This window comes from Puma concolor, chromosome B4 (assembly GCF_028749965.1).
Source record: "Puma concolor isolate L17-30 chromosome B4, mPumCon1.1.hap2, whole genome shotgun sequence".
Classification (NCBI taxonomy): Eukaryota; Metazoa; Chordata; class Mammalia; order Carnivora; family Felidae; genus Puma; species Puma concolor.
The window spans coordinates 138,901,797-138,923,482 of record NC_141673.1 but is presented as its reverse complement, the minus strand read 5'-3'; the positions used below and the strand labels follow the sequence as shown (position 1 = coordinate 138,923,482).

The 21,686-nt window shown below is 50.4% G+C and overlaps 1 protein-coding gene and 3 long non-coding RNA genes across 4 annotated transcripts in view; 1 reads left to right on the top strand and 3 right to left on the bottom strand.

Moving 5' to 3' along the window:
* Positions 1-21,686, bottom strand: part of LOC147579554 (uncharacterized) — a 386,247-nt gene that overhangs the window by 138,027 nt on the left and 226,534 nt on the right. The window lies entirely within an intron of this gene.
* LOC112867276 (malignant T-cell-amplified sequence 1) lies at positions 3,568-4,419 on the bottom strand. Its single transcript, XM_025930242.2, has one exon. It carries the CDS (start codon positions 4,275-4,277, stop codon positions 3,732-3,734), a length of 546 nt encoding a protein of 181 aa, XP_025786027.1. The 5' UTR covers positions 4,278-4,419; the 3' UTR covers positions 3,568-3,731.
* LOC147579557 (uncharacterized) lies at positions 4,518-6,430 on the top strand. Its single transcript, XR_015254068.1, has 2 exons — positions 4,518-5,011; positions 5,787-6,430. It is a non-coding gene; the product is annotated as an uncharacterized LOC147579557 (long non-coding RNA).
* On the bottom strand, positions 17,053-21,686 carry LOC147579556 (uncharacterized). Its single transcript, XR_015254075.1, has 2 exons — positions 21,008-21,686; positions 17,053-19,882 (listed from the first exon to the last, which is right to left on the bottom strand). It is a non-coding gene; the product is annotated as an uncharacterized LOC147579556 (long non-coding RNA).

The window sequence follows — 21,686 nt, the reverse complement described above, 5'->3', positions numbered from 1 at the left end:
ATTATGGAAAGAGCCTAATTGTCCATCAACTGATAAATGGATAAAGAAGTCGTGGTTTATATATACAATGGAATACCACTTGGCAATGAGAAAGAATGAAATCTGGCCATTTGTAGCAACGTGGATGGAACTGGAAGCTATTATGCTGAGTGAAATAAGTCAGGCAGAGAAAGACAGATACCATATGTTTTCACTCTTATGTGGATCCTGAGAAACTTAACAGAAGACCAGGGGGGAGGAGAAGGGGGAAAAAAAAGTTACAGAGAGGGAGGAAGGCAAACCACAAGAGACTCTTAAATACTGAGAACAGGGGCGCCTGGGTGGCTCAGTCGGTTAAGCGTCCGACTTGGGCTCAGGTCATGTTCTCGCAGTCTGTGAGTTCCAGCCCCGCGTCGGGCTCTGTGCGGACAGCTCAGAGCCTGGAGCCTGCTTCGGATTCTGTCTCCCTCTCTCTGACCCTCCCTTGTTCATGCTCATGTTTATTTTATTTTTGAGACAGAGACAGAGCATGAGCAGGGGAGGGGCAGAGGGAGAGAGACACAGAATCTGAAGCAGGCTCCAGGCTCCAAGCTGTCAGCACAGAACCTGACGCGGGGCTCGAACTTGTCAACTGTGAGATCATGACCTGAGCTGAAGTCGGACGCTCAACTGACTGAGCCACCCAGGAGCCCCTGTTTTTGTTTTTTTTCCCACTCAGACAGCCCCTAGTTAAGAAGTCTTCTTTGATTTTCTAGGCAAAGACAACTCTCCCTCATTCATTTACACGGTATTCTAATAGGTAACTCATATATTTACTATATATAGGTGTATACACACACACAAATATGTGAAAGTAAATTATATTTCTACATGTTTGCTTTCCTAACGAGACTACGCTCCCAGAAAACAGGATATAAGAATAAACATAACAAATATAAATATGAAAAACGAGGGGCGCCTGGGTGGCGCAGTCGGTTAAGCGTCCGACTTCAGCCAGGTCACGATCTCGCGGTCCGTGAGTTCTAGCCCCGCGTCGGGCTCTGGGCTGATGGCTCAGAGCCTGGAGCCTGTTTCCGATTCTGTGTCTCCCTCTCTCTCTGCCCCTCCCCCGTTCATGCTCTGTCTCTCTCTGTCCCAAAAATAAATAAACGTTGAAAAAAAAATTAAAAAAAAAATATGAAAAACGAGTAAGTATAACAAGTAAATATAAAAATACTTCTATATTTGCATCTTACTCCTAAACCCAGCGTCTAGCCCCAGAGTATGTACCCAATAATGTCTGTTGAACTATTTGGGGTTAAGTAGCACTGAGTAGGCCGATTCTTGAGGCAAGATGTGACCGTTATTTGTATTTCATTAGCCAGTATCCTCACCATCGAATTAGGCATTGGTATTAGCCAAGAGTAAGTAGAGATGAACCTCTTCTACTTTAATTGTTCATAATAACCTTTCGGCTCATAGATCACCTCAAACATATGAATGTAGAGAACACTTTAACCAATAGATCTACCTCTGAATATACACACCAAATTTTATGTGAAATTCCAGGAAGTTCATAGAGCTCTGGCCCCTCCCTTCTTTCCAATGTGTATGCAGGCTTCCCATTTTGAGTTGTTTAGTAGGCTTGGTATCGGTATAAGGATTAGTATCCAATAACGGGAGACAGGATGCATGTGCATGAATGAAAACTGAAAGAAGGCTTAGAATAGATCCAGGGGCCCTCTTTCAACTTTTGGTGGAGACAGTTGGTGGGGATATGGTAAGAGAACTGTGGGCTGCTTACCTTGAGTGCCTCCCTCAGTGTTCGTCAGTCACCGATGCTCCAGAATATTACCATGAGTTTACAGGTCCTTCACGGGTGTCCACCAATGGCCAGAGTTGGTGGTGTTGGTTGGGGTAGAGAATTAAGAGGCAAAAGCCCTAATATTTTGAGAAAAAATAATGGTCTAATGAGGAGAGTTTAACGGTTGTTACAGGACAACCCTGTAGTGAAGAGATAATCCAAACGCACAGATTTGAGGACATCCTTGTCTCCATTTGAAGCCATTCCTTCCTGCTTTTCTATTGCACTGATTAGATCCCCATCAAGCATTTCCACCTTTAGCGAATCTTTCCCAACATATAAACATATTAACTATCCCATTAACAACCTGCAACAAAAACAATAAAAATAACAGCAAAATAGTTGAACTCCAAAACACAGTATCTTGACTATAATTTTCTTGTAGCTTTTATCCAGTATCTTTTCACTCACAACCGAAATTCCGTAAGGAATAACATGGAGTCTAAATTTCCACATTTTACCTTTTCACTTTCCATTCACCCCAAATCTACTGCAATTCGTATGAATTATCCTGAAACCGATCACAGGGACATCACCAATGAGCCTCCAGCTGACCGATTTTATTGACAATTTTTCAGTTGGGGGTCTGTGAGGCCGTTCTATAAAAATTGAGATATATTGGCTTTAAATTTTAGAAAACTCAACTCAAAATGAAGTAGTTTATAAGGAAAATGTGTTATCTCACATAACTGCCACATCCCTTAATAGGGGGCTCCAATATATGGAGTCTCCATGGTTCATCATCAGCTCATAAATCATCAAAGGCACCGTTGCTTCCTGTTCAGTTTTTGCGTGATCAGACTTCATGCTTATCAAGGTTTTGTGTGTGTGTGTGCGTGCACATGCATGTGCGTGACAAGAACAAACCCACACATGCCTACATCCACCCAAAGCAGGGAGACTTTCTCTCCATGCATCTTTCTTTGAGAGCCTGAAAACCTTTTCCAGAAATCTTTAAACAGCCCCTCCTAACACAGGCCACATCCACCACCTATATAATGAATCAAAACCGTGGGAGAAAAGATCCCCATTTTCCTAAGGATTTCTAAATAGTTAGATCCTATTTGGCCTTTGGTCCCATGCCCACCCATAAATGACCCAGTCTCATTGGGAAATAGACCGCTGTGATGAGCCTGGACTAATCAGGATTTTCATGTGGAAAAGGGATGGACAGAGTTCTGCCACAAGGAGGGAGGGAGTGATGCTTGTTGGGCAGACGATCACCAACACCTGCCGTACACTTTTTTACTGGAGTGTCTGCTTATCCTTTATTATTATTATTACTATTATTATTTTTGAGAGAGAGAGAGAGAGCACGCGGGCTTAAGCAGAGGAGGAGCAGAGAGAGAGGGAGACTCAGAATCCGAAACGGGCTCCAGGCTCTGAGCTGTCAGCACAGAGCCGGATGCAGGACTTGAACCCACCAACTGCAGATCATAACCTGAGCCGAAGTCGCTTAAACCACTCAGCCACCCAGGCGCCCCTCTGCTTATCCTTTAAATGGTACTGCTGACAGTTGCGGAGGCCCCTCTCCAGTCCTTTTCTTTCTCCAAGCTCTTCCCTCACCACTTTGGGTCTCTTCACTTTGAAATCTATTTTTCTACCACAGATATTCCACCTGTGTTTGGACCCACACCCGCTTGGGCAGGTAAGGCAGCAAATCGAAACTAACCGCCCCTCTTGCAGACACACACAGACACCCACTCCTACACACTCACTCACAAAGACACGCATACAGGCAGATGTACTCGTTCCAAATCTTTACTTCCGTTTAGTTTCTGTTTCCCGTAGCATAACCATCTGTTGAACTTAGGCAGAACCACAGAGGCACCATCTTCGTGCCGTCACACACAGACACAGACACAGCACAACGTCCATAGCCAGTCCGAGTGCGCTCCTTCCGATCAGCTCATTTGTAGGTCTTCATGTGCCACAGCCCGTCGTTTAGGTAATGGATGTTCTCGATGCCGATGCCTTTGTTGACTTTCTCAATATCCTCTGCGGACATCTTCATGACCCCGACACACAGCGCATGCTGCTTCCCCTCGGCCATGATTGCCACAACCGTATCTACCGCGGCCGGGTAGAGCTTAGCTCCCGGAGAGGTTAAGCCTGGACACATGATATTGGCTCCACTGAGTACAAACTTGATGGCTCCTTTATCGACCTGCTGGTGCGGCAGGATGAAAGGGTATTTGTGCAGTAGCCTCAGGGTCGGATAAAAAGGGCCTTCTCTTTGTCTAAAGAACAGTAACTCTCCGTTTACCGTAAGGATCTCTATGTGTTCGTGGCATCGCACTATTTTGACCGGATCTTTCTTAGGCAAGATCTGATTAAGCCATGGTTCAATACCTGGAAATTGCTCTATCAACTGGTTCTTAATGCCCTTAATAACGGAGGTTTTCAACTGGATGCAGTTCGACACATTTTCTTTCTCGTCAAATTTCTTGAACATGATCCTAGGCGCAGGGGGCGGCGACACGAACAGCCCCGAGCTGGGAAAACACGGCAATTCCGAGGGTCCCGCACGGGCGCTCACCGGAGGAAGGCCGGCTGGGAAGGTAGCGGCGGCTGTCGTTAACCGGAAGGGAGCGCGCTTTACGGCTCTGCGTGCGATCGACTTCCGCCCCTCGGGAGGCGGCGCGCCCGCGCCGGCGGTTCTGCGGCCGCAGATTCGTCTGCCGGGCGGGTGCGTAAAGGGGCGGGGCTGGCGGCAGAGGAGGGGCAGCGGGCGTTCCCGTGGCCGGAAGCGAGGATCGCGGGGGGCCGGTAGTTTTTACTTTTAAAGTCGGTAAGCGGAATCGTCGTCCCTCCAGTGACCCCGGCCACGGCCCGGGAAAGCAGGCCGGAGTGGCCGGCCGTTCCGGCCCCGCGGAGTCACCGCGACGAGCCGAGTCCCCGTCGTTACTCCCGGTTCCCCTCGCTCACACCCTCCCTTCTCCCCACCGCCCTCTGACACTGTCCTCGCAAACCCCTGAATGCAGCCTGCTCCGTCTGAGTCCTCTGCACCTGAACCTGAGAGGAGAGGCTTCCGGCCGGGAGGAATGCACATCCTGTAGGATTTCAATCCATTCCGAGATGTCCACGCTCATTTTTAGTCAGAATATGGTGTCTCCTGGCCGATGTCACACGTGCTCCTGTAAACCGTGTGCATCCTGCTTTGTTTGGGTGCAGTGCTGTGTCCCGCAGGTGGGTAGGGTTGTTCACGTCTTGAGCCTTACTGATTTTCTGCCTGCTTACTCTGTAAATTGCCGAGCAGCGTATTGAGATCTCCAGCTACGAGTGCGGATGTGTTTCCCTTTTCAGTTCTATCAACTTGGGATTCGTATATTTTGAAACCATTATCTAGTCTATACCCATTTGGGATTAATACGGAAGCCAGCCAGTTAATTAGATTTTGTCCATGTGGATTTTGTCATCCTAAGAAGTGTGAGGCCCCTGAAGGCAGGAATTGTGTATTTTATGTCTGTATTCTTTGACCTAGCACTTCTCTCCGGTGAACACATGCTTAATTTGGGAAGCCTATCCTGCAGCAGGAATTATAACAGGTGCTGGGTATACAGTGGGAAAATAGCACGTATTTCCCCATTCTTGGGAAGCTTACAGCACGTCAGGGTTATAAATAAATATATATATTTAATATATAAATATTAGCTTAAGATTTATATAATTTAATGTATAAGTAATATATATACATATATATGTATATATATGTGTGTGTGTGTGTGTATATATATATATACACATACACACACACATATATATATCTCCCCATTCTCAGAACAAAAATCTATTAGTCTGGGTTCTCCAGAGAAACAATATAGATAGGTAAATCATATTATAAATTATATATTTATATATATAAATATGTGGAAATATGTATACACATCTAGGTATAACTAATATATAATACATATTACTACATAATAATAATATATAAACAGGATATATGTATCTATTGTAGGGAATTGGCTCACACACTTATGGAGGCTGAGAAGTCCTGACATCCTCAATGAGCAGCAACCTGGACACCCAGGAGAGCCATTGTTGTAATTCAGTCTGAGTCCAAGTCCAAAGGCAGGAGAAGACTGATGGCCCAGCTCGGAGGCAATCAGGCAAGAGGAACCGCTTCTTACTCAAGGGAGAGTCAGCCTTTTGTTCTGTTCCGGCTTTGGATGAGGCCTGTCCTCATCAGGGAGGGTAATCTGCTTCGTGAACTAAAATGTTAATCTTATGGAGAAATGCCCTTATAGAAACGCTCAGAACAATGTTTGGCCAAATATACGGGCACCCTGTGGACCAGTCAGGTTGACACATAAAATCAGCCATCACAACTAAGACCGTCACGTGAGGCAGGATAGCAGGGTGTTGGCGTGTCCTGGCCTTAGAAGCCAGGAATGAATCCTACTCCATCACTTACTAGATTGAAATCCTGAAAGTGACTGAATGTGTATGTGCCTCAGTTTACTCATTACAAAGTTAACTCAGTGGTTAACAAGAATACCTATCTCCTAGGGATCGGGTGAGAATTGCTTGAATTCGAACTTGGAATAATTGGGTTTTAAGTATTTCATGTAGATAATTATTAAATTCACATGAAAACAGTTACATGACTGTTGTAATACTCTCTTCACACAGGATAAAGTATAACTGGCCAGACTTGAGCTTTCCCATTTATGGCCAGGTCTCTGATACGCCTCCCTGAGATTTCACTCCACTGACTTTGATCCCGAGAAGAGTCGCACGTTTCTAGACACAGCTCTGTTAGTATATGAGCAGCTAACCTTGTCTGTCATGTATGGGTTTTGTGTGCTTAACCTGACAGGATAATTCTTTTTCTTTGGGTTTTACGGGTTGGGTTGTTCAGTGGCCGTATGAGCAGCATGAACCAGATGTAGAAATTCAAGGGAGGAAAAGTCATTAGTGGCTGGGTGACCTGTCTTTAGATGACTAGTAGCTTAATCAGAAATTATTTGACCTGAAACTGTCTGTCTGAGGAATGTCCCAGGGATTTTTTTTAATGGAGTTATTTTTGAAAAGCGACTCTAAGAAAGTTTACTCTGAAGTTTCATAGCAACGAAAGCCTTTTTGAAGTTAATAATCATTCTTTTTTTTTTTAAGGTTTTATTTATTTTTGAGACAGAGCATGAGCAGGGGAGGCACAGAGAGAGAGGGAGACAGAGAATCCGAAGCAGGCTCCAGGCTCTGAGCTGTCAGCACAGAGCCCGATGTGGGGCTCCAACCCACAAGCTGTGAGATCATGACCTGAGCCAAAGTCTGATGCTCAGCTGACTAAGCCACGTTAATAATCATTCTTGTCTGAAATCACATTCAATCTGTACACTGAAACTCTTTCCCAGGGTGCACTTGATCTTGGCCAACTAGCTTTGGTTCATCTACCATGAAAAGGATGCTAAACACTACTTTCACCTTAAATTCTTAAAAAAATTAAAGAAGTTAAAGTTAAAAAATGAAAAACCTCTATCCTAAGTCTTTCTAAAATCTACGCTTCTCAAAAATCATGGAGCCGGGTCTTAAACTTTATAGAGGAGTCTAGGTCTTTGAGACTGACTTACATCGGCGTAGGAAAAAATATGACACATAAATGTTGCTTTCCCAAGTGAGCAGGTTAAAACATTGAAACACATTACCAATTCATTCTCGTAAATAATTTAAAATCAGCTAAAAACTAATTAACTGGATTTTTTTAAGAAGGAAGAGGGGCACCTGAGGGGCTCAGTCAGTTAAGCATCTGATGCTTGATTTTGGCTCAGGTCATGATCTCACGGTTCATGAGTTCGAGCCTGCATTGGGCTCAGCTCTGAAAGTGCAGAGCCTGCTTGGGATTCTCTCTCTCCCTCTCTCTGCCACTACCCTGCTCGCACTCTCTCTCTGTCTCTCAAAATAAGTGAGTAAACTTAAAAAACATTTTTTAAAAAGGAGGAAAGTTATGGTGCAGACCCTGAAGTCAGACTCTCAGGCCCAGGATGTACTATTTACTAAGTTCTGTCAGCCTCCCTGAGTGTCATTTTATTCCCATGGAATCTGAAAAAATACAGTGTATACTTCACAAGATGTGGTGTAGTGACGAGGAATAAAAAAAAAAAAAAATACAGTATACAAATGACTTATAGTAAGAAACAGAGCAAGTACATTTACAAGTGTTTCCTTTGTTTATTTGCAAAACACCCTTTGTGTGGTACTTATAAGGTCTAAGATTATAGTGAATACATAAAAATTTTTATGGGAAATTTCTGTAGCTTTGGATAAAGGTGCTAAGTCAAATAGTCAAGAGATGCCAGAATTGAGTTTTGTATCAGGAATCTCAAGGGACTTTGTGATGGAGACACAGTGGTGATGTTGCAGGATTAAAGTGAGGAGAGTGAACGAGGAAATATGTCCGGTTCCTCGCATCTTCAAAATTTGGAGTACAATTCACCACCCACCGGGGTTGTCCTAAGAGTTGCAAACCTTTCACCTCCCTACAGCTTTGTCTGCATTTTGACGAATGGCCACTAGAGGGCAGGAGAACCAAACTGAAGCTCCCAGGTGGGTCTCCAAGATTGGAACCGTGCGTATTGGGGGGAATATTCTCAACTAATAGGGAACTTTTACCATACACGTCTGTTTCCGAAATAAATAAATCCATCTCCACAAAGTCACCAAACATTCCCAAGCTCGGGCGAAGCACATTCTAAATAGTCCTCTACTTGATTTACAATTTGTGAATTTTTTTCTCTATATTTATCTGTAAATAACAGTAAGGCGATTATTTCTGAAATGCTGTCTGTTAAAAAGTACATGTTAGGGGCGCCTGGGTGGCTCAGTCGGTTAAGTGTCTGACTTCGGCTCAGGTCATGATCTCACGGTCCGTGAGTTCAAGCCCCACATCAGGCTCTGTGTTGATGGCTCAGAGGCTGGAGCCTGTTTCAGATTCTGTGTCTCCCTCTCTCTCTGACCCTCCCCCGTTCATGCTATGTCTCTCTCTCTCTCTCAAAAATAAATACACGTTAAAAAAAATTTTTTTCAACGTTTATTTATTTTTGGGACAGAGAGAGACAGAGCATGAATGGGGGAGGGGCAGAGAGAGAGGGAGACACAGAATCGGAAACAGGCTCCAGGCTCCGAGCTATCAGCCCAGAGCCTGACGCGGGGCTCGAACTCACGGACCGCGAGATCGTGACCTGGCTGAAGTCGGACGCTTAACCGACTGCGCCACCCAGGCGCCCCAAAAAAAATTTTTTTAAAAAGTACATGTTAACCCCATGTTATTGGCTCTTCTTAAATACAAACTTCCAGTCATAAAATACATGATAATATTGTGAGAACGTTTGGTGACAGATACTGACTGTGCTTCATCATGGTGAACACTGAGGGATGTGCAGGACCGTTGAGTCATGTCGTACCCCTGAAACTAGTTGTCACGCTGTAAGTTAACTATGCTTCAATGTAAAAATCCCTCTTTCGGGGCGCCTGGGTGGCTCAGTCCGTTAGCCTCTGACTTCTACCCAGGTCATGATCTCACAGGTCAAGAGCTCAAGCCCCCTGTAGGGCTGTGTGCCTGGAGCCTGCTTGGGAGTCTGTGTCCCCCTCTCACTCTGCCCCTCCCCTTCTCCCGCTCTGTCTCTCTTTCTCTCTCAAAAAGAAATAAACATTAAAAACATTTTCTTAATAAATTTTAAAAAATAAAAAATATCTCTTTCCACATTGCTTCAATTTATGAACGATGTTTGAAGATTAAAAAGTTACCGTGTGTTATAAAAATAATCTCACAACATCCAAAATGTTTTTAATTACATCAGCCAACTCAGTGCCCCCTTCCCACACCCCCCGCCACACCCCCCGGTAATGCTGTTTCTCGTCTACTCCAGCAGTGCCCTGTACGGACCAGGCACACAAAATAGGCAGAAGGCAGGCTCCCCTGGGGATGCGCAGAGGAAAGGGCCCCACATGGGGGAGGTGTGCAGACGTCCCCCCAGTCTTAGGGGCTTCCGTTTCCAAACAAAACCCCGCAAGAGGGTTGAGCCCTGGCCTGGGTGGCCTGAACCCCCCCACCCCTCCCCTGCTTCTCTAAACTCTGTCCACTTAGTGTGCCCCGGGCCAGTCCCTGCCTCTCCTGGCCTCAGTTTCCCGGTTGGCTCCTGAGCGCTGGACACAGACCTGCGTCGCCCTTCCCAAGCCCCCCCGTGGGTGCGGCCTGGGCTCCCAGCGCCTCGGCGGGTTTGGTGGGGTGCGCTGTGGGATGCACAGGGCCTCCTTCCCGCCTGCAGACGAGCGGACCCGCCGGGCGGCCCAGCCCCCTGCCCCCTGCCCGCAGACAGCACGTGCACAAGAGTCCGCCTTGCCGCGCGCACGCGCATCAGGAGCACCAACGGCTGCCGGCCCGACGGGTACCGCGCGTCCCTGCTGGCTGCCGCCGTGAGACCCCACGACCCCCAGGCCACCCCGCTCCAGCCAGGCAGGCCGGAGACCCGGGGTCACGGGCGTCGTGGAATACTGCCTTCCCTGCTGTGCTGGCCCCCAGAGTCCGCCCCAAGGTCAGCTTGCAACGAGGCCGGGTCAGGAAAAGCTGAGTCCCGGCAGGGAGGTCAGTCCACCCCTTCCCCCTCTTCCTCTACCTTCTTTTCTTTGTGTTCCCGGCAGGCCCAGGGGACACAGGTCCAGCCCATCCCCCCTGCCATAAGAGGGGATGGGGGGAGCCAGGAGGGGCCCACAGTGACAGAGGGCCAGTGTTGGGGGTAGTCACTGTTATTAGGGGGCCCTTCCTGGGCACTCAGTGCCTTCACCCCGTTTTAGATGAGCAGTGGTACCAGTGCTCAAGGTCACTCGAGGGACCAAGCCCCGCAGAACTGAGGCTCTAAGGAGTCACCGCATAAGCTTGCCTGCCACAGGGCTATGACGTCTGATCCCACAGGTGTGCCGTGCACAGGAGCCTGAGGAGGTGGCCTCTGAGCCCAGCCTTGGCCATGAGTCTGTCGTGAATGGGGGCCCTGGAGAGGGGCAGTGCAGGCAGGGGGTTCCGTGGGAGCAAGGACCTCGTGGGTAAGGAGGGCTCCAGGGAGGCTGGAGCACGATGTTAGGGGTACACACGGGGCCAGATCCCAGAGCTCTGAATGCCGGACAGAGTCAGGGACACTGCAGGTTCGGGCGGGCAGGTGACACAATCCTGGCCACCTTATCAGAGCCACGGCATCCTGGCGTTGGAGGGAGCCTAGTGGGCACGTTCTCGAGCACGCCAAAGCATGGATCCCTAGGAAGCAGCCAGGGCTGAGGAGACCTGCTTCTGTGTCCTCAGGTGCACAGTGAGGGCCGGGCAGTTGTCTGCCTCGTGCGGGACCAGGTCCGCCGCCTGCCGGGGCCAGAGCTGGCTCCCTGTCAAAGGAGCCATTCAGGATAGGTCCGTCCCCACGAAGTCAGGGGCCAAGGCAGCACTGTGCCACCCAGATGGCCAAGGTGCTCCTGCACTGTCGCTGCTGTCGTCAGGGTGATGAGGATGGAGGCACGCGGTCCTCCTGCGGACTGGAGAAGAGTGAGGGGCCGTGCCTGCAGCCGGGAGGGTGCGGCTCCCGCCGACTCATTGGGGACGTGCGGAGACCGACTCCCACGACCTGGGAAGCCCCAGACTCTTCAGTCACCCACGCTAGCAGGCAGCTTTGGGGGGTTCCAGGAACTGGGGTCCTTGGCTCTTTTTTGTGGGTGCAGATTAGGGAGCACTGGCATGGGAAAGCGGGGGTGGGCATGCTGTCCTTGGCCTTCAGAGGACTGCAGGATGAAGGTCCTCTTGCTTTGGTCCACTTCAGAGCTGGAGGAGCTGGTAAGTGCTCCCTGAACACGGTGGCAAAACCCACACTCTGATGTGTGGCTGTACCTGTCACGGTCACAGGGCTTGGAGCTGCCGCTGGGCCTGGGATCCTCCCTGGGGCCCTTGTGGTGAACGGAGGGCTGGCTTTGCAGTGGTCACACGTGCTGGGGGTGGTGTGGCAGCACACCCCCGGGAAGACCGGGGGAAGCGCACAGGGAACACTGACAGGTGGTGGCCCGGCTCCTTGACCACGGCAGCCTTGGCAAACCCTCTGGATCCGAGGACGCTGAAGGCACGAGGGCTGTGAGTAGTCCGTCTGTGGGCAGTCAGGTCAGCCTGTCACTGCCGGTTTCTTCCATGTGTGTCTTCTCTGCAGCAGGAGAATTTCAGGGTCAAAGGAGGGTGGCGTGGGCCGGCAGTCGGGGCAGAAAATGCTTTGTGGCCTGGTCAGCTGCAGTCTGTAACTGATCACCTACCTGACACCCCAGACCCTAGAGAGCCAGCTCTGTGCCCGGCCCGGGCCAGGGGCCGTTTCCAAGATGACCTTGCTGAACTAGGAAAAGAAAAGTAACCCTACAGTTAGCAGAAGGAAGAAAATAATAAGGGTTAGAGCTGAACTAAGCGGAATGGAGAGCAGATGAGCATTTGAGAAAAAGGAGAAGTTCTTTCTTGTAAAGATTTATGCAAGGGACAGATATTTAGCTAGCGTAATAAAAAGAGACAAGACTCAAAAAGCAGGAGTAAGAAGAGACAGTGGGACATTATTAATGACTCTACATTCTACAAAAGGATTCTAAGAGTACTATAAACAGTCTATGCCTACTAATTGGTTAAGCTAGATGAAACGGACAAGTGCGTTGTAGAAGCCCACATACTACCCAGACGGACTGAGAAAGAAATGGAAAGTCTAAAGAAGGCTAGAATAAGTGAAGAGGTGGAATCGGTTAGCAGAACCTTCCCAAAAAAGAAAAGCAGAGAACCAGCTGACTTCGCTGGGGCGTTCTCCCAAATATTCAAGAAGGCGTGACCTCAGTCTTTCTCGAACACCTACAAAAAATAATATAAGCAGAAGGAACGCTTAACTCACTGTACAATGCACAAACAGAACTAAGCATTATAGTGAAAGAAATATACATCACGATCAAGTGTCATTTATTTCAGGAAGTGCAGGGGTTGTTGAAGAAAGTTAACATAAAATACCATATCAACAGAATGATGGAACACAATCTGAACCGACATAAAGAACGTGAGTGACGATGTGCAAGACTTCAGTATGAAGACCGGTCAATAAAATAGAAACAGAAGATGACTTTCTCAGCGTGATAACAGTTGCTTGTGAGAAACTCAACTGTACCCTCATATTCAGTGGGAAAGAGCGAAAGCTTTCTTTCTAAGATTGGGAACAAGACAAGGATACCTGCTTTTACCACTTTATTTCAACATGGTAATGGAAATTAGGCCAGAGCAATGAGGCCAGACAAAGAAAGAAAAGATACCAACACTGAAAAGGAAAGTAAAAGCATCTTTATTCAGAAATGCCGTGCGCTTCTGTGTAGAAAGTCATAAAGGAGGAAAAATGATTAGACCAGTAAGCATGTTGAGCAGAGTTGAGCAGAGAAGATCGACAACAAGGTCAATGGGAGAGAACTGAGACCCGAGAAATAAACCCATACATGTACGGTCAGTTGATTTTCAAGATGGGTACTAGGATCATTAAAGGAGAGGAAAAAAACCATCTTTTCACCAGATGGTACTGTGAAACCAAATATCCACATGTCAAAGAGTGTAGCTGGAGCTTTACCCAACACCGTGTACAAAAATTAACCCACAATGAATCAAAATAACACTATTAGAAGAAAACATGGGGATGAGTCTTTATGACCATCTGGCTGTGTCATCTTACATGTGACAGCAAAGGCAAAGGCAACAACAACAAAACATAAATTGGGCTTCATCAAAATTAAATACTTTTTTTTTTTTGCATGAAAGGACCCTCGAGATTGAAAAGACAACCCCAGACTGGGAGAAAATATTTGCATATGTAAATATGATAAGGGTCATGTGTCCAGAACATAGAAAGAATCCTTACACTTCAACAACAAAACATGGTCCAGTGAAGACGAGTGAAGGACTTGAATACGCATTTTGCCACAGATGATACACGAATGACCGAGAAGCATATGAAAACACGATCAGATCTTTGGAGGTTAGGGAAACGCCAATTAAAACCACAATGAGATGAAAAAAAAAAGGGGGGGCGCCTGGGTGGCTCAGTCGGTTGAGTGTCCGACTTCAGCTCAGGTCATGATCTCACAGCTTGTGAGTTCGAGACCTGTGTCAGGCTCAGTGCTGACAGCTCAGAGCCTGGAGCCTGCTTTGGATCCTGTGTCTCCCTCTCTCTCTGCCCCTCCCCTGCTCATGCTCTGTCTCTCTCTGTCTCAAAAATAAATAAAATTATTTAAAAAAAAAACCACAATGAGATGCCATGCCACGCCCACTAGAATGGCTACGATTTAAAAACAGGAAAGCACGACTGTCGGGGAAGATGCTGAGAAATTTTCAGTTGTTCCTGGGGGCACTGTGACAGGTACAAGTCTGGGAGCAGTTCCTCGGGAAGTGGAGCGTAGCATTGTCGTTTGAGCCAGCACCCAGCAATTCCACTCTGAGGTCTATACCAAAAGAATTGTAGGCAGGTGTTTACACAAATACCTGTATGTAAGTATTCGTAGCAGTCAGTACTCTCCACCGCGTCTGGAAGGTGGAAACCCAGGTCACGGTGAGATGAGTGGATAAACGGTGCAATATTACTCCGCCCGAAAGACAATGGGCCACTGATAGAGGCCACGACGTGGACGAAGTGTGGAACGTGCTAAGTGAAAGCGACCCTTCGGGAAAGGCCACGTGTTGTGTGATAACACGGGTGCAAAACTCCTGGGTGGGTGCGGTGTGCGGGGGTGGGGAGTGGGGAGCCACTGCTTAGTAGGGACGGTGTTTCTGTTTGGGCTGATAAACATGTTCTAGAACCAACAGTGACGGGTGTGACGCATAGTGAATGTAATGAGTGGCATTGACTTGGACAAGTTAAAACGTCTTCAGTGTCAACTATTTAACATGAATTTTATGTTCGCGAACATACGTTTTATGAACATACAGGTGACCGTGGAGTAGATGGCAAAAGGGGGCGCAAGTTAGAAAAGAACAGGATGTGGCCGCAGACTAGGGATGGAGAGGCTCTGTTTCTGGAGCGGCTGCCAGCCGGGTCTCCTGCGCTGGCCCCAGAGGTGGTGCCAGATCTGCTTCTCTTTCTGGAGCTGGGGTTGGATGTGGCGCGTGAGTGACCCTGGCTGTGCGTTCTCTGCTCGCCCCACCTCTGCGGTAGGTGTCGGTCGGAGCCGGCTCGGGGTTTGGGGCTGGTGCGGGTGGGAGCCGGGGCTGGAGCCGGGGCTGGCCGTGGAGCTCACAGCGGCTGCGTCTCTGTAATTGGCGTGGCGGCAGATCGTAGCTCCAGAGCTGGCGCTGGACCGGAGTCTTTCTCTGAACCTGGCGATGGCCAGTCCTGACCTGCAGCCTATTTGGAGCTGCTTCTAGCTCTGGAGGTACGACCGGTGCCGGAACTGGCGCAGGAGAGGGGATAAGCAGCGTCTGACTGGAGTCGGTGTTAGAGCTGGCTCTGCTCGTGGTGGTGGTGCGAGAGCAGGTGCCGGAGCAGGTGCTAGAGCCAGGGTTGGAACAGGTGCTGGAACAGGTGCCGGAGCAGGTACCGGGGCAGGTGCAGCAGGCGCGGCTGGCACAGGCTCGAACTTGGTAACAGATGCAGAGTCGGGGCTGTGAGTCTGCCTTCAGCCCGGGCTGGCTCAAGCTCCGTATCTGGCCTGGCTCTGACTCCTCACTCGGTTTCGGAGCTGGCCGGGGCTCCAGGTGAGGCGTCCCCCCTGACCCCCTCCATGCAGCGGGGACGGTGGCTGTCTGCCTCCTCCCGGGGATGGGCATGAAGCATGGAGAGCCCAGAGTTTTGCTACTTTTCAGAATAGCCGCTCGGGAGTAGTCTGAGGGGGACCAGGGCTTGCTCGGCCCAGCCCGCTCACCAGAATGCCCTTGCACGTGTCGCTGATGTCCCCACGCGGGCTGGTGGTTGTGGTCAAGCTGAAGAGGAAGAGGGGCTGATGGAGGCTGACCTGTGCCCCGAAGACTTGGGGATGACAGGATTGTGGGTCCCGGAATGGTGGGGACACCAAGAGCAGCGGATGGCCAGACTCTGCCGGTGGGGGGGGGGTGCCCAGGCCCACCTCCTGCTCCAGGGGATTCCTGACACTCTGTTCCGGAGCCGAGGGCACTTGGCTCTTCCTGTGGGTGCAGAGGGAAACACCGGTGCCGGGAAGGGGGGATCGGGAAGGATAAGAGCTGGTGGGGCAGCGGACGAGGCAGAAACGTCACTTGCTGGCCAGTGGTAATGCCAGGAAGATGCTCACCGTGGCCTCCTGTCCGGAATTGGAGGAGGTGACCCAGTGCACGCTGAACATGTGGGCCACCAGCTGCTGACTTAGAGGCCTGGGAGTGGGGACCACCCCTGATCCTGGGCTCTACAAGAGCAGGCGAGCGCGTGGCTGGGCGGCGAGTCGTGGCTGTGACCTGTGCTCACCAAGGGTGGGGAGGTGTATGGAAGGCAGCGTGCGTGGTCACACTCCTTGGCAGGTGTCGGCTAGTCTTCTGGGTCTGAGAGCACAGAAGACATGGAGGGCTGTGAGTGGACAGGGGAGGCCGGGCCAGCCTGTTGAAGGGCAGGCATCGTGTCTGGTCACAGATGGGCTTTGGGGGAGTGTCTGGGCCCTGGGAGTGGCCTGGGCTGGCAGGTTTGTCTGGGGGGCTCAGTCCATAAGTACGTAGCTGCTTGACTAGCCCCTGGTGGAATGCGGCCAGCGCTAGGGGCCAGTGAGAAGGTACCCTCAGCAATTTTGAGTCTTGTCTGCTTCCGGAAGGGGTGGGTTGAGTTGGCTGCATGCCTGACCTTTGCCCTCTTGGTGCAAGTCTGATTCTTTAGGACAGAGGCCCAGTCGGCAGGGAGGGTTCATGGTGTAGAGCAGGTTGGCATCGTCAGGGCCTTCAGTGTTGGTAGGAGATGGGCAGGGGAAGGGACAGAGGAAGGGTCAGCCGTGGCTGCAGGCCGGGAGAACGAAATGCACAGAAACGGAAAGGACATTAGTGGTGGTCAGGGGGGCAAGCGGTGTGGGCACCAGGACCCTTGGTGGTGCCAGTATTTCCCACCCTGCACCCACAGAAAAAGCCAAGTATCCCTGGCTCCTGAAAAGAGCTTCTGGAATCCCCCAGAGCTGGAAGCGGGCCTGGGGGGCCCGGCAGAGTCCGATGTCTGCGGTAACGTATACAGGGTTTCTGTTTAGCGTGATGAGAACATTCTAGAAATAGATAGTGGTGATGGTCGCACAGCATATTGGATTTACTTAATGCCACTGAATTGTACAATTTAAAAGGATTAAAAGTTAAATTTCCACTGTGTGTGCATTTTAAAACATAAAATGTAATCAACTTTAACGTACGGGAAAAAGAGAAAGAACACTTAGAAACAAACACTGTTTTCCCGAGACAGCTCTAGTGCCAGAAGCGGCCCCGGTTGTTGCTCAGGAGCGGATGCCGGGGAGACGCCGGGGTGGGCTCAGCATGGGAGTCAGCGCCACGCTGGCAATGCCTGGCTCTGGCTTGGGGACTGGCGCGGGACCCGGGACCGGGGCTGGTGCTGGAGCTGGCTCTCGTCGTGACACTCTGACCCTGGCCCCGGTAGCAGAATTGGTGCGAGCGCTGACCCCGGCTCTCGGTCTGGCTCCAGAGCCGCAGCTGGCTATAACCCCCGAGCTGGTCCATGTGTGGGAGCCGGAGGGGTCTCTGATCCTGGAGCTCCACGGCTGGTGCCAGAGCGGCTTCTGACTCCAGAGCCGGGCAAGATCTTGTGCTGGACGTGGCTGTGGCTTTGCAGCCCCCCTTACTGGCTGTGGGGTGGATACAGTCCCCCCTGTTCAGCTGTGAGCTCGAGGGCAGGGAGAGTGTCTAGGGTTCACATTTATATTCCAGATGCCTGCACGTTAAAGGGAGCGGCACATAGGTGCTGGATACATGAATGAATGAATGAACGAATGAATGAGTCGGTCAGCTAACCCAAGATGACTTTGCATCTCAGGTTTCCACATCTGGAAAGTAACAGCAGCCTGTGGGAATTGGGAGGATCACACGGATTCAACGCCCGTGTGAGGGCCTACTGTGTACCAGGCACTATTCTAGAGGCTTGGGAAGAAAGCACAGGAAAAGCACCGTCCCTGCTTGCACGGAGCTGGCGGGAGCGGGGCTCCAGCGAGGGCATGTGGGTCACAGACAAGCAGTCCACGCCCTTCCGGGAGCAGCTGCCGGGATTGGCAGGTTGTACACACGTCCTTGTCCAGCAGCTCGAGACGAATCTGGGTGGGGCTGGAGGGCTGGTGGGCTTACTGGTCTGAACGCCCCTGTGAGCGTTCCCTTCAGAGGTCCTCGGTGTGGCCATCTTCAAAATGGGCTTGTGAGGAAATCCCATCCTTAGGTTCCTACACGAAGTTGGTCTTGATCCTGTGAGACCAAGAGCTTCCTATGACTCGTCTTCCCTCTGGTAACCTCAGAGTTCACCAAGGGAGCTGGGTAATGTCTTCCAAGAGACCGGCTAGGGTCCCCTTCTGGCCAGTGTGCAAACGGGGCTCGGATCCCTGGGCTTTAACCACCAGTGGCCACGCTGACCCTGGCATTGAAGCCATGTATCCAGGTGCTCAAAAATCCAGCTCAGAGTGGGAGGGACAATAACGAGGGGTTGGCCCTGTGGGCAGTTAGGACCAGGGAGAGATCTCGGCAAACCAGTAGATAAGAAGCTTCACGCCTCACAGTTTCTTCCTCGCCTGCCCTGCCTGCGTTGTGTTGCATCTGGTGGGTGGTCATCATTTATCTCACGGACCTCGGATGAAGGAAAGTGGCTTGTTTCCAATCTTTTGCTGGTATGCAGAAGGCCGCAGTGCAGGACCATGTGCAGATGTCAAAGTGTGGAGGTGTTTCCGTGGGATAAAGTCCCTGAACTGGGATTGTCGAACCAAAGTGGACTTACATTCGTAATTTTGATACGTGTGGCCAGACTGCCTCCATCCAAAGGCACCGTGCATTCTTGTCAACAATGAATAAAAGTCCCTGTTTGTACACAGCTTCGTTTGGATTTAGTAATTTTGTCATGACCGAGACTGAGTATATATCATGTGTTTGAGGCTCTTTATATTTCTTTTTTGTGAAGTGTGTTTTAATGTATTTTGCCCGTTTTTATATCCTGTGGCTGTTCTTTTTCTTATCAGTTTCTAGGACCTCTATTTATAGGGGGTGTAGGCTCTTTGCCTGGGATATGAGTTAGAAAAATTCGTTCCCAGTTTATCGTTTCTTCCTTTGTAAGTTGTGGTGTCTTTTTCCCGGGACAATGGTAAAGTGTCAGTGCTCCCGGTTTGATTTGTGGATTCGATACAAATACAGTCCCCATAAAATACCTCAGCAGGTATTTCTTTTCGGAAACCCATAGCTAACTTCATAATTTATGCAGAAATACAAAGGGCCCAGAACCAGAACAACCTGGAAGAACATAGTTGGAGGACATATGACACCAGATATTCAGACTTTTTGTTCAGCTACAGCAAGTGAGGCAGTGGGGTAGTGATGCAAACTAGAGTACGACAGAGTGTCAGTTCAGCCCAGAGGCCCCCATACGGATGCTGCGCAGGTCTGAGCACAGCAAACGAAGCCAAACGTAGGAGAGCTCGTCCGCAAAAATGTGCAGTGTGTGTGGATAGAGCGTGGGAGGAAGCTCTGTGCTTGTCCCAGCCGAGGCAGGAATAGCACGTGACAAGGTTCAACCTCTTCCATCATAAAGATCAACGTAATAAAGGCCTCTTATGAAAAGCTCGTGTCTAACGTCGTCCTCCGCGGTCAGGTCAGGAACAAGGCAAGGTCGCCCACTCTCGCTATTTCTGTTCAATCTAGCATCTTAAGTCCTAGGCAAAGCAGTGAGGCAATGAAAGAAAGTAGGAGGCGTCTAAACTAGAAAGGAACAAGTAAAATGATCTGTGTTCATAGATGACATCATCTAAGTAGAAAAATCCACCAGAAAACTGTCAAAACTAAAACAGGATTCAGCCAAGTTGCAGGATACGCAATTAACACTCAAAAATCAGGCATATTTCCATATAAACAATGATCTGAAAAGGAAATTGAAACATAACTCCATTTATAATAGCATCAAAAAGAATAAAGTACTTAGAAATGAACCGAACCACGGAGGTGAAAATCTTTTACAAAATATTACTGAAGTTTTTTTTTTTTTTTTTTTTTTTTTTTTTACTTTAGAGAGAGTGTGAGCAGGGGAGAGGGGCAGGGAGAATCTTGCCGGTAACTTGTGAATGAGCTCAGAAGGGGACCCTGCCCCAACCCAGCCTCAGCTGAAACCACAGCCCAGGCTCCTGGGAGACCTTGAGGCACAGGCTTCAGCTGGGCTAAGCGGGGGCCCTAATCACAGACTCTGGGATAGTGTTTGCTTTTGGGAGCACTAGTCAGGGTAACGTGTCTCACACATAGACAAGCAGTATATCCTGCCAGGCCCACGTCTGGCCCTGCTCTCCTCCCTCCCCCCCTCCCCCCTCCCCAGCTCTCTCCAGCAGCAGTGGCTTCTTCTCAGCCCCTCTGGCCAAATGCGCTTCTGCCTCTGGGTCTCTGCACTTGTGAGCTTCCCTTCCCCCAGCACACTGTTCCCAGACTTGTACAGGGCCAGCTTCTCTTGTCTTTCTGGTCATAGCATGAATGCCACCTGGAGGCCTTTTAGACCCTGCTTAGGGGCTCCTGGCTGGCCCTCAAGCACCCTGCTTCACTTCCGCAGAGCACTTGATCTCTTGCATGCTTTTGTCCATCCCCCACCTTGGGCCGTGAGCTCCTGGAGGGCAGGGACCATGTGGGTCCTTACAGCACTCACTCTGTGTGAGGCAGGAGCCGAAGGAGCCAGTGAGAGGGCCTGGGAGCTCCCTCCCGCTTCAGAGAAGCCCATAATAAAAGGTCCACGTTGGGTCAGAGGCAAGGGGGTGTCCCTTCCCTGGGCCAGTTGCTTGGTAGAGCAGTGATCACCACCTGGTGGTGGGAACCAGAACTGCAGCCCCAGGCGGGAAACTAGAGATTAACACACCTTTGGGGTCCCCAAGGCAGTGGGGTTCCCAGGCCCCAGGCGACAAAGGGGTTAGGAACTAGGGGTTGCAGAGGGGAATGCGTGGGACCTATGCTGCATTTCCCCCAGTCCCGACCACTGTACCGGGTGCCCAGTTCACCCAGGAACCTACTCAGCCCCTCCAGGGCAGGGACTCCGCCCACTTCCACCTGAGGCTCCGGCAGGGAGGGAGCACAGAGGCAGGCGCAGTCCAGTGCCCCGCCACATTCTGCATTACCCAGGTCTTCAGTCCCTAGGGGCCACGGGGAGTAGACATTTACTGGACTCAGCCTAGTGTGTCGTCGATGGAGAACCGAGGCCGGCAACTCCTAGAAGCCTGTGGGACCGTTGGGATTCCTGCCGCAAGCACATCAGGCTGCAGAGGAGGAAGGTCTTCCCTCTCTATTATGGAGCCCCCTCCCCGTGAGGGTGGGTGTTATGGGTTTCCCTGGTGCCAGGCGCCCAGAGCGGTGGACACAGAGCTCCAGACCTGTGCGGTCCGTCCTGGGGATGGCCTGGCCCTGCCGACCCTGGGACCCTCGAAACACCAGCCCACCAGTCCGGCATCTCGCCCCTCCTGACGCTGTGCTCCCAGGACCTGTGGCTGTAAGATCGGAGCCGAGCTGGGACGGCGCGAACAGAGCCGAAAAGTCCGGCGCTGGCGCACAGACACTGCCGCTTCTCCCGCTTCCAGACTTGTGGGTGTGTCCCCTGGCCCGAGGGGCGTCTCCAGCTAACGGCACCCTGGAGCCGCCAGCCAATCAGAGCTGCTTCCCGCCGGCACCGCCCCCCGCTTGGCGCTGGGGCCAATC

What these genes read in the sequence shown, in the direction of transcription:
- LOC112867276 (XM_025930242.2), bottom strand. Translation starts at nt 4,277, where the DNA reads ATGTTCAAGAAATTTGACGAGAAAGAAAATGTGTCGAACTGCATCCAG.